At 41.2% G+C, this 13,196-nt stretch overlaps 1 protein-coding gene and 1 long non-coding RNA gene across 2 annotated transcripts in view; both read right to left on the reverse strand.

Annotated features, from left to right (window-relative positions):
• The window catches only part of LOC115354599 (uncharacterized), a 19,720-nt gene continuing 6,524 nt past the window's right edge, over positions 1-13,196 (reverse strand). The window contains exons 2-3 of the long non-coding RNA XR_003927785.1: positions 11,837-11,840; positions 1-12 (exon numbers count right to left, since the gene is read on the reverse strand). This is a non-coding gene — a long non-coding RNA (uncharacterized LOC115354599). The remainder of the gene's footprint in view (positions 13-11,836; positions 11,841-13,196) is intronic.
• Positions 5,879-10,764, reverse strand: psmd14 (proteasome 26S subunit, non-ATPase 14). The gene is made up of 11 exons (XM_030045005.1): positions 10,617-10,764; positions 10,176-10,231; positions 9,217-9,288; positions 8,984-9,103; positions 8,624-8,694; positions 8,165-8,315; positions 7,880-7,987; positions 7,412-7,486; positions 7,202-7,327; positions 6,324-6,386; positions 5,879-6,054 (listed from the first exon to the last, which is right to left on the reverse strand). The coding sequence occupies exons 2-11, from the start codon at positions 10,221-10,223 to the stop codon at positions 5,956-5,958; spliced, it is 933 nt and encodes a 310-aa protein (XP_029900865.1). The 5' UTR covers positions 10,224-10,231; positions 10,617-10,764; the 3' UTR covers positions 5,879-5,955.

The raw sequence follows: 13,196 nt of genomic DNA on the forward strand, positions 1-13,196 counted from the left end.
CTAGCTGTTGGCCTTCCTCTCCACTTTGCACTTGCACTTGCACTTTGCCCCCAGGCTTTAGGACTTAAAGGAACTGTTCATCCAAAATACAGAAAAGGATATGCATAGGACAATCTATGCATCCCGATAGTTTCTGTGTGATTTGGTGAAGTTTCCAGTCTGCTGCAATCTTCTTGATCTCCCGGCATCCTGATACCATGGGACTCGATGAGTTGTGGGGCTAAAACTGTCAAAAATGTACATGAGAAAAACTGCACTGACGAACCTGATCGATTCACCCCCAAGAAGTACTAACCAGAGGCAGATAGTTCTCAACATAACTCTACACCTTCAACAACTGTAGGCTATGCTGAGTATTCATGTCATTGTTTCTGGAAAGATGTGTTGCTGTTGAGTTTTTCACATTTACATTTTTGACTGTTTGAGCTCCATTAAAAACATATCCATTCAGCTCCATTTATTGGACTGCCAAGAGACAAAGAAGATCGTGGCAGACTGAAAACTTTCCCAAATCACAGAGAAACTATCGGGACAGATAGGCTGCACTACAGATAGGGTTGATTTTTTTTTTTTTTTTTTTTTTTTGGTACTTGGGGTGAACTGTTCCTTTAAATAATGACATGGCCCAGAGCACAGGAAAAGCCCCATTCATATTATTACCCATAATTAACAAGTCCAGTGTATCATAGACACACACACACACACACACACACACACACACACATTCACTCAGACAAAACTATTAATAAAATCATAGCACTGTCTGTGTGTTCCTTGACAGAAAACCCTCCTCAGGAGGCTGGAGGCAGCGCCAGGGGTGAGTCTACAGAACAGACGACACCTATGAGTCACTGTGCTGACGGATGGAGTTCAGAGAAGGTCGCTCTGACTTATAAGGACAAACCAAGAGAGACTAGCAGACTCTCATCTCTCCACACCCTGACTATCACACCCTCTAGTCTGCTCTGTGTGACAGAGAGGCCAGGGAACGGACCCATTGTCATGCTGCTTTATGCTGGGTTTTGAGTGCTAAATACAGATCAGGGGTTACCACAACTTTTTTGTGTGTGTGTGCCCATGCAAGCATGTGTGTATTTTTATGTAAGAGAGAGGAGGGGGAGGTAAAGAGGAAGAGAGAGAGCACGAGAAAGAAATCAAGTGAATGGACAGGAAGTTTATCAGACATAAACATAATAAATCATTTGATGTTGTCTTTGTGAATTGTTTATGTTTTAACCCCTTACATATCAGCTGTTCTAACCTTATCAAAGAATTAAGGGAAGAGAGAAAGAAAAACAATCACTGTACTACCACGCCCTTGATTTCCTTCTCATGTTGTTTCTCATTTATTTTTGCCCTTACCCTGTGTAATAAGTATATATTCTGCCTGGTAACACCGCTCAAAGGAATCCACCCTCTCTTTCATTCACCCATATAAGGAGCAAATGCAGTCATACCACAAGCACTGGTGAATTTTCCTGAGGTGAACCGCGGTTGGACTTGCCATCTTAGGCTTGTATGCTAAAGTCCAAGAAACAGCATCACTATTTTGCCACGGCTGCCATTCATTTATTCGGCATGTTCTCATTGCGGCTTGTTGCATGGGGTCGGCCCATTCTGCAGATAATTAGTGATACTGCAAACCTTGATTTAGGACCTCTGTCCGCTCTGCGTTTGATTCAGAGCTAAATGCAAATACACCTCCCACACTCCACACATCTCAAGCACAGATGCCTTGCTGCCTCTTACAGTAGCAGGCACCATTTTTCACATCTTGTATACATAACCAATGGACAGAAAACAGTGCAGTTACCACCCTGCCACCCTGCCCATCTGTCTTATCCTGGCTGGGAACATGAACTGGGTGGAGAGAAGTGGTGGACTGTTTATTGCTTGGCTGCAGGGATGTGTAGAGAGAGTGAAGATTTCTGTGTTAAGGGCACTCTGACCGATATGGTGGGGCACACCGAGGGAGTCAGGCTCCAACCTGATACAACACAGCTGTCTGGCAGATTGCATTACACTCAAGATGTCCAAATGGTCTTTGTTAACTGAGCTTAGCCATATTTAATGGTCAGTGAAGAGAGGTGAAATACAGTTGGGAGAGAAAAAGAGCGAGCAGCACAGAGCACTGCGCACTGGGGAGGCCATGTGAAAGCAGATCTAGGTTGATGGGTGAGTAGGTTATAGCCCCAAAGAGGTCCACCTCCAGATGTGTAAAGCACAACCATTCACACATGTAAACACACACCCATGTGTACACATGCACACACAGATGGACATGTAATGGTAAAGGCACATGCAAAAGCACTCACACTTGCTCATTAATGCAAGCAAGTATGCACACATACACACGTTTGCCCCCCAGTGGACTGGTAAAAGAGCTTGCATAGTAGATGAGTCTATTTCCCACAAGACAACACCAAGAAAGAAGTTCTTTCTTTTCAGATACCTCATTGCGGATCTTGAATCATTAGGAAAATAAAAGTGCATAATGTCCCAAAACCTCATTACACAACATTTGTCTCAGCCGTCAAGGATTTCAAGCAATTTCCCAAGAACAAGAAACTGTATTTGTGTTTGTACATTTTCCATTAAATAATTGTTCATGTTTTCTAACACCCTTTACTGTGCATCTGCATGCACTCATCCTTACAAAGCCTTCTTATGTCATCCTCTGGATTAACTCCACTGAGGCTGAGCAGAGAGTTGTGTACTTGGCTGTGGCTTTATGGGAGTGATCTGTCCTCTTGCACCGCACCAAAAGGCACCAACATTTACTGAAGCCCTCATCTTGTTTACTCACTCCCCCTTTAGCACATCTGTTTGGAAGCGGTTTGCAACGTGAGGAAGGTGGAGGACACAAACCAAGCAACAAAACACTCCTTTGAATCGCAGACTAAGGAAGGGGCAAAGGATAGGTCGGCTCTCCCTGGGGCCTCCATACAATGAGGCGAAGAGATGGAAGATAGGGAGAAGTGGGGGCGTTCAGCTGTTTGACCACTGTATGGCTCAACCCCAAGTATTTTCTTTCGGTATTTATCACTTAGAGTGTCTCCAGCTCTCTTCAACCCCAGCGGATCAGTCTCCACATGTTCCGTCATGGCTCCTAAGGGAATTTATCATACCGTCCTGAGACACACATGGAAAAATTACTGCAAGAAGTTATAACAGAGAAGGATTGCAGCTGTGTGTCGTCTAGACTGGGGATGCGCAATTGTGTGTCGAGTGTGTGCAGGTTTTCTTTCCAACCAAAGGCAACAGCACTTGATTTTGCTGACTTGTTTCTCCTCTCCGGGTGAAGGTGTGATCTAGTTTTGGGTTTGAATGAACACCTGCACACACCGAGCCTTCCATGGCACAATTTCCTGTACCTGCTTTAGACTATTTTCAAAAAGAGAGCTGGTTCAGACTTGTGTGCCATACTTAAATGCGCTGAGGGGAAGTCTGTTATCACGGCTCTTAAGCGATAACATTGTGTGACTCACTGTCCCGTACGCTTTCTATGCACGGTGCATGCATATGTGTCTGGGGACAAGCACGCCCACCACTTTTAAGTCTGTAATCTCCATGAGACATCTCCTGGCTTCTCCATCAGGACAGGGGAAAGTCTGCAAAGGTCTCCGTGGTCTTGGCTGGCTAGAATGAAAATACCTTGGCTCAGCCTTTTAAAAAAACAAAGGAGATTAAACATACATGAAAATGCGTGCTCACAGAAACACACCGTTTGGAAAATATGGCCCCCTTCCATGTCTTGACCTTTCAGACTTTGATTTTACAAACAATGGATCCACAGAGGCAGATCATAGTTGTGCTTTTACCATGCAAAAACACAAACCATCTTTGGGAATCGGCTGTTTTCATTTACCATTTTCAAAAAAAGCATCTTCTAACAGCAATGTGAAATAATTGCAGCGTTTTTTTTTTTTAGATTCCTTGCTCACAATTTCATAATTTCAGATAGATACTCCAATTACATTTTTTAGAAGGATCTCCACAATTATTCCATACAACTTCTCCACTGGAACAGCTTTTGTAAGGATGATATATAAGCTGAAGGGGGTTGGATTCATGTTGACTTGACCTGGGTCAGTAGTAACATACATGTGTCTTGGCAGTTCCTCTCTAAAGATTTTCCGTAAAAAGCTCATTTCGCGAACATTTGGGTTATGAATTTACCGTAAGCGCTGTAGTGGGGCCCACTCTGACATTTCCCAATTGGCCAAAAGGAATGCATTGCATCGAACAGCCTTAGACTTCCACAGTTGTTACAGAATTCTCAAGGAGGAAGGCCAATTTCCCCCTCTGTGGTTTGCACTGGTTTTGGTCAGGCACCAAAATGATGTCACCCAATGACCCTAAAGGTCCATGTGTTGGCAGGGGACCATTCAGTCAAAACACTCTGTCTAGTTAGTATACACTGGGCAGGGTGAGAAAAACCATATGCTACAAGTCCTCTGGTGTCATCTGAGTTAATGCAGTACCATTGGTACCTCTGGCTGAGATCCTGTAAACCCATCATGGAGACCTGTTTTCACCATACTGCAATAACTAAGAGTGAAACTGGCTGTTCGGCTCGGTTCCAGCTATGACAACATAACTCCCCGCACAAGAGGAGAACATCCCGATGGATAAGATAATGTTGATGCACCTCAAATGTTTCTTCACTTGCTGGTCAAGGATATGAGTCTCACTCCTCGGTCCAAATGTAATAACTCAAATGCCTTGTCATATACAGTATATTGTTTTTACAATCCATGCTAATCAAGCCAAAGCAGATGCAAGCAAAGTCTGAGATTCTACGATGTCTTTTGCCGATCCGTCCACCTCTAAGAAGTGACACAGAGTTATGTGGCATTCCACAAAAAACTGCTTCGTTCACTGGAAATGATTTCAAATGTAATTCCTCTTTCACTTCCTAATTTTACATATTTTTTTCGTCAGAGTACTGTACATTGCACAGAAACAGACGCAAGTGAAATGCAGGGAACAAAAGGCAAAAGTTCACCCTGTTATTTGAGCTGCCTTCATCCTCAACCTATAACACATAAGATACAGGGGTCAAGTTAAGTTGAGGTGAAGAAAACCACAATGAATCAAAGTAGTGATATACTGTAGTTTACAGTGCAGATCACAGAACACAAGATGTAAAAAAAGTGACATATTGTAGAAGTTAGTGATTTCTGTCACCTTTACAGTTTTACCACTTCTATCAGCCTCTGTACTTTGAATAAAAGAACAGTTGAAGTCTGCGTAGTGTGCTTTTACTGAGACAGTAACTCAGCTGCTGTATTTGACAAGCATCCTCAAATAACTTTATCTACAACTGAAGCTGCCAAACCTGTTAAATCATTATATAGTACACCTTGATCCCTGCTTTTAAAATATGTCTCTGTTCAAGATTGCTCAACTAGTATGAACTAATCACACAGGGCACCACTTAGTGGTTAGCAGTGGTATTACAGCAATACACCAAATGAGCCCCCTTATGATTTGACTGCATTAAAAGCCAGTAATTCATCCTTGTAGGCCAACATTATGTATTGATAATATTAGACTGTTTACATAAATACACTCAATGCATAAAAAATGCATTGAGGAGTCAGACAGTTATCCAATTAAATATTTTTAATGGTTAGAGACAGTCGGACTACTTGCTTGCTCATGATACACTTGAATGCCCAGTGTAAACAGGAGCTAAAAATGTAAATTCACAATTTTTGTAAAATTTCAATGTACGTGGGTAAATGTTGTAGAAATATACTTTAATTCAAATCGTTCAAAAGACAGCTGCACTGCCAGAGGTTTGTAAATTGCTCTTGGGATAGTAAGAAACAACACACATACCACACATGCATATCCACACCAGACACAAGTCACCAGTTTCATACATACATTTACTTTATATAAAAGAAAACAGGGGTTGCAATATTAACAGTTATACACAGATGGCCCTCACTGGAAAACCACAGTATCCAACATGGCAGCTAGGCACTGAACAATGTTGGATGTCATTAAAACGTCTACGTGCTCCTCCAAGTGCCTCTTGGGATCCTGCAGGAGTGACAGAGGAGCAAAAGATTAGAGAAGGGACAAAAAAATAAACATTTCCAAGACAGGCAAAATTAGTATTTCTTTCTTTCAGACAAATTTTTTACAAAAGCGAGACAAAGTTCTACAACTAACAAAATGAAAGCCCTCTGATCTACATGGCTTTGCAGTGACACATCAATCTGCATTGAAAGGTTTTGGCGTTGTTTTTCCAGTGCTATTTAAGTCAAGGTGCATAAGCATTTTTGCTGTGGCTTGAAATTTATTGTTACCTGTTTTCCAACATTCTTGATAGCCAGCTGCTCTGGGGTCATTTTGTCCTCTTCCTCGACAGCCTGGGGTAGAAAGAGAACATTTTTAATTAGGTACTCAGGAGGAGCATGTATATGTGCATGCACATTCATTTGTGGATATGTAATGCTCCTTTAGCTGATTAGAATGAGCACATTTTATGCTACACTGAGCCTTCAGAGCCCTGCATAACGTAAATAAAGAGTTTAATTTTACACTGGACACTATGGTCAAAGAACGCACATAAGCATAAACACACAGGAGGCAGGGTTGCTTTATGTCTACATACCAGAAAGTAGCTTCAGAATTTTCTAACGGCAGTGGCAAAGTATAAGCATCAATTACATCTTTTTCTCAGTAATTCTCCTAGTTGCAGCAACGCCCTGCTATCACAACACTCACCCATCAGTGTACTTCCACTCATTACAATTACACACCATTCAACTCACTCAACACAGAAAGCAACACTGCACATATTTGATATATTCAAAGGAGCCTGACATTGTTTGTGACCACTAGTGGCACTACAGTGCACATTCATCCACCCCCCATTTAGCATGGGAGTGACCTATTACACACATCAGTGTAAATGATGAAACTTTCAAAACATTACAAAATAAAGCCACAAGAACACACACACACACACACACACACAAACACACACACACACACACACACACACACACACTGAGTTTTGGTGTGAAAGTCTGAGTGTAAATAAAACCAAGTGTGTTTACAAGGTAAAGTACATTGGGTATCTTCAATTCCTTTCTAAGATGTTTCAATTCAATAAAAAAAGACCAATAAAATGGTTGTGGAAGAGAATCTAAAATCTCTCTGACTCTCCTCGATGGTTTACCTTGTTGTAATTCTTAGCCAGCTCCAGCATCTCCTTGACAATGGTCTCGTTGAGCTTGCAGTGCTCACTGTAGTCCTGCAGGGTCAGGCCCTCCATCCAGCTCTTCTTGTGCAAGTTTAACAGCATCTAAAAATAACAAATCAAACTTGTTACACGTGTCCTGTTTAAAACACTGGATGACTCTGTAACCCTAAGGTGCATGATTCAAACCTTTTGCTCTAGCTCATTTTTCCTGTAATTGATGGTGATGGAGTAGTAGTGCCTGTTCAGTCCATGAATCAGAGCCTGAAAACATAAGCAGCACAGAGTTAGGAACACTAAACACAATATACACGGCAAATGTTGCTGTTGCATGTTCATCATCATCTGAATTAGTGAAAGGAACATTCGTATCCTTCATGACATTTTCCTGATCAAGCCTGGCTGGGACAAATAAATTAAGACACTCAAGAGTCCCAGACACCCTGCGAAAGTCGAGTCTCTGCTCAAGGTCAAACAAATATTTGGATGAAACCTTAATGATCCAAGCGGGGAAACTGAGTGGAGGACAGAAAAGGCTGTCGTGATTCAATCCTATGCTAGTAGGAGTGCATGTTCCAGAGGTGGGAGGCATCACCACCATCTAAGCCAAGAAAACTCACATTTACCCACACGGTGTCAGTATTTACAACATGTTACCTGGATAGAGGGCTTGTTCAGATGCCCCAGGTTTGATGTGGTTTGTCTTGGTTCATGGCCCAGCACCATCATGTTGGCATTGATCAATCTGAAGGCATCAATTACAACCTGTAGAAGATCATGAAACCCATTTAGATACAACAAACAGATTATTTATAATCCGGTTGGGATTCAAATTTAATTGTTAATATTAAACATGGTAAACTGTGGGTGAAGACAGACGAGAGCTGCCAAGAGATACAGAATAAAGTGAAACGCTTATTTGGAGCATTCACATATACCTACCTTTCCTTTGACACTCTGAATGGGGTCCACTACAACTGCGACAGCTCGTTCGGACAGGGCCTCGAAGCTCTGCTGTGTGTTGATGTCCACCCCCGACAGCCAACAGCCAAAACCAGGGTGACTGTGGTACCAGCCCACCACCATCTCAGGCCTGATGAGGGAAATGAGCAGAGGATAGTGAACATGTTTATAGAGGATTAAGGGATGGTTGATTACTACAGAAAAAACAAAACTCCTACGTTTTCTTATACGTGTGTGTAAATTCAATGAAAAAACACTTGAAAAAGTTAAAACAATGGATGTCTTCTGATTGAAAAACCAAAACTCATGTGTATTTTTTAAAAAATCAGTTAGATTTCTTTGACCAATTTTTTGGGGGCATCAGGAATTTCATTGACAATGTGTGCAAATACTGATGATAGACATTCTTCAAACTCTGCATCCTAAGTGAGGTTTCACCTGCCAGTCTGCTTCAGCATATCCAACATCTTGGCCTGGAAGACAGGATCCACTGCCTCGACACTCACACCCTGTAAGGTAGAGAGCAGTCTTTAGCAATGAAGAGTTGAGACTAATACCTTTCCAAGTTTCACCTGTGAAGAGTGGCGTTACTAATGCTGTTGGACATGACGTAAAAATGAAATACACATGGATGCGCTACACACTCTGAAGCACAGCTGTCAGTGCCAAATACATCAGGGATATAACTGGTCATTTGCCTTAACTGTATTAACAACATACAGGTGGCCTGTAGTTTGAAACATTCACTGAAGCAGGGCCACAGTGGTCAGTAATCCTGCATATCAGAGAGCGACATACCGTTCCTGACTGAGGCATGGCAAACACATCAATCACTCGCACTGTGTAGTCATCCACAAACTCTCCCAGCATCAGCCCCATGACTTCCATTGGCACCCCGGCACGCCCATGCTTCAGCATCTGCCATGGAGCAAATACATCAAAAAGAGCCACATCACTACAGGGAAAACTGAGAATGCAAAAATCTGTATGATCATTTTCAAAAATGTTACAGTGCAGTGGTGTAGCCTTACCTTGAGCAGAGCCAAAGAGGAGATGTACACCTGCTCTGCAGTGTCCACAGCAGGGGCGTCTGTCGGAGGGCCCTTCAAGTCAAACCAAGAAAAAAACAGCTGTTAATTTACCACTTGAGGTCTTACAAAGAGCGGCTCAGGACAATTGCAAACCAACTGTGTATTTGTATTTTTCAAACATTTTTTCAATAATGCAAAGGTGAATCCTGAACTGTAACACAAAAAATGTTGTGCAATCCAGCAAATGAACAGGAATATAGTGGAGGGTCGATGTAACTAGTATCAAACTGGCCTAGGTTGCATTAAGATTTGATTTTTTAACCAGAAGAAACATGTTTCCAAAAACAAAAACATTTAAAAGTGCTTCCCAAACAGTCTTTATACTGGTTGTTCAGTTGCCACCAAATGCATACATGTGGTAGTTCACCTATACATTTTACATTATTTATTCATAAGCCACAATTAAATACGGCTGAACAATGTGTCATTTCCTAAATACCAACAAGCGAAATATCAATATCTCAGAAGGCAACAATGTGGACAGTGTCAAATTTAGTGTTAGGCTTATCCTAATACAGTGACTGGTCTGTTCTGATAAATAAAGCTCCTCATGAAGTAACTGCGTTTTCTATGTCCATTTGGTATTATTATGCTGTTTTTAGAAGAACACTTAATTTTCACGTTTGCTACACTTAAAATCTATTGAGGGTGAACCAAAAGTCATGTCTTGTATCAGCAGCTATCGAGATATTTCGCATAAACATTGAGGTATGAAAGTTTACCCCTATAGTTAATAGCGTCTAGCACAAACATTATTTTAACGCTGACACTGAAATAGACACCTCTTGTCAAAACTACTGGCACTGACGTCAGATGGCCAACAACACAGGGAGCGTGATCAGTTTTTAAATTATATTTATAATTTAATTTTAACTGATAAATCTGACACATAATCCTACCTGACCAAGGCCCGGCATCCCGCCTCCAAGCCTCAGCAGCCGGTCCATATCTGTATCTGTCACAAAACACAAAAACAGAAAAGTCACAGTCAAAAACACTCGTTTAGTTAGCAGGCTAGTCCACTTTAGCAGCTGAGCCTGAGTCACGTAAACACAACAAACACATATTCAAAACCCAACAATTATTTCTGGCTCAAACTATTGCTGCATATTACTTTCACGTTATCTGTTTACCAGAAATGTTAGACTACCTTGCAGCTGAAGTTTAGTTCAGAGACATTACCGAGCCAAACTGGTGCCTGCTGCTAGCGTGTAGATGTTAGCTTGTGCCCGCTAGCATGACAAAGGCAGCAACCAATAATTTAAATCGATTCCGTTTCACCTGGTTTGCCTTAAGAATTAAAAATGCCATAACCTATCCTATGTTTTCATGTGTGTTACCTGTTGTCGGATGTTCCGGGTAGTTAAAATACTAGTAGTTTAGCTGCGTGCTAACAACTCGGACCAACTGACTACAATGAATCAGCCAGAAATCTCCCCGTACTGAACGTCCTCTTCCGTCGCGCTGATGACGTCTGTCAATGTGGGGCCCCTCTGGCACTTACACGTTTTACACGCTGGGGGGCATCACAGCCACTGTCTCTGGTGAATGATACAGAATAGCCGAATAAGAGCACGACTTAAGCAATATGATTTCCAGTATGTCGTTAAGGTTGTATGTCCATTTGTTTGTTTAGTGTTTGTTCTGTAGGACAGTGTATCCTTTCTGAGGGGGAAATGTAAGGAACTGTAATTCATTATAGTCATCATATCCAGCTTAAATGATGATAATCATAAAATGAGTTGTACATTTTACCACATTCATTCATGGTGCACTTGGAATAGCATGTGCAATTAACATCCCTTGTATTTGGGATGTTGATCTCCAAGTTTTTTTTTTTTTTTGTTTTTGTTTTTTTTTTTTTAGATATAATTAGCTGTACATTTTTCATTTGAATAACATGCAACTGCATTATAGTTTCATCCAGACGTTTCCAGCACATGCCTGCCTCATCTTGATGAAAAAAGAAAATTGCAAGCATTTCATTATTCCCAGAGTAGCTGTGAATCCTGAGTCAGCCCTCGCTTAGCTCATGAAAAAGCTTCTTCTTTCATTTCTGTATATTCTAGCAGGACAGTGACCGTCTAGCAGTCCATCCAAACAGCAGGTCAACTGCAAGCCGGGGGCCCCACTAGACTGTGATTTCCTCTCATCCCTTACTGGATGAGGTAAAATCTGTCATTCTTTCGTCCCTCCCTCTCCACACCAACAGGACCTTCTTCCTCCTACATCAGTGAGCATAATCCATCAGATTGTACCCTAACAGTTTGTCATACTTTAGAAATGATATGCTCTTTTTCTGTGGCTGCCCAGGTCCAGGTTGGGTTAGAGATATATATGATCCTTGTGTCATTTGCAGAAACATTCCCAGATTGTTTCTTTCCTTTCTAGTTGATAACCACAAACATAATGCCAGTTCAGAAGTTATGCATCTACCAGTATAAAGGATCTTATGTAAATGTCCATACTACATGAAGATGAATTAGATTGGATTAGACTAGTCAAGAGTGCCAGTATTTTTCCTTCGAACTGGAAGGTGTTTCCTGGTTGAGTTAGTCACTGGGCTAATTCACTGAATTCAGCATACTCTGTGACTGACGAAGAGTTTCAGAGTTGATTCATATCCTGGAGGGAGAAAAAAAATGTGTTCACAATAATGTTCCAAGTTTGAACTACAAAGAATGCCAGGCCTCATGCTTTTGGACCCAATGTGAAAGTGAAGCACACATATAAAGTATATGTTTTGTGTGTTCATTTTAAATTGAATTGCCTCCTACAGCTTAAATTAAAATATGGACAACAGTAGAAAATACAGAATAAAGTGATAGTGATCATTTTTGATACATATAAATGCATTTCTGGAAACCCTGCCTCTCACCCAAAGGCTGACTTATTACAGAGTTGATGGAATGCAGGCTTATTAATCTCTAACTGCAAAACTGGGTACGGGACAACATCTAGATAAAGGCCCCTGAAGCAGCTAATTACCTTTTATTCAGATAGGATTGAACATTACATTTTTTCAAGGAACACCACAGGCAGCTTTGTAACATGACACCACCCTGAAACCATAATCCTACCAGCAGGGGAAATAAGGAGGAGAAATTTGATGCTTTAAGAGCTGCCCTGCATCCTGATGGGATTTGGATTTAGCTTCACTTTATAAATCTCCAGGACTATTTGCAGCAGGACGGGTGCCATTAGCAAGCACTGCTGTGAGCCTTTGTCTGATTGCATGTGAATACAAAATGAGCATAAACAGGTAAAAGTAGGGGGGGGGGAAAGTGTGACCAGATAGGCAAATAGCTCTGTCCGCTGCCTCTGGGGGCACATATGTGCCCCTTCTGGCCTGAGATTGATCTCTCCTGTACCTCCCCTATTCTGTCTCCCTCTCTTCTCTCCAGCTGACTGAATATATTTAAAAACACCAAATATGAGTAGATTTCCTATTTTACTTAAAAAAGAAAGAAAGGAAGAAAGAAAGAAAGAAAGAAAGGAAGAAAGAAAGAAAGAAAGAAAGAAAGAAAGAAAGAAAGAAAGAAAGAAAGAAAGAAAGAAAGGATTGTACCAAGTGGTTTATGTGCTATATTACCTGGTGTGGCTGGCAGAGGTATAGGCCTTCAGGTTAATAATATGCACCTTTAATGTAAGAAGGCATACAAGACTATAATACTCAAGAAAAATGTGGCCTACTGACTATTAATATCAGTGTTAATGTACACATGTAAAGATATGCATGGTAAAGAGAGATCCAAAACAGTGCAGTTGTTGTCATCAGATTATGTCACTTGAAGTCATATCATGATATACCATATATGGACTCAAAACGTCCTTTAACATCATATTGTATCATATGGCACTGTGCAGCATTGTGTCACACACTGTCAAGCCAAGTCAAGTTTATTTACGAAGCATGGGAT

Source organism: Myripristis murdjan, chromosome 3, assembly GCF_902150065.1.
Source record: "Myripristis murdjan chromosome 3, fMyrMur1.1, whole genome shotgun sequence".
Lineage (NCBI taxonomy): Eukaryota > Metazoa > Chordata > Actinopteri > Holocentriformes > Holocentridae > Myripristis > Myripristis murdjan.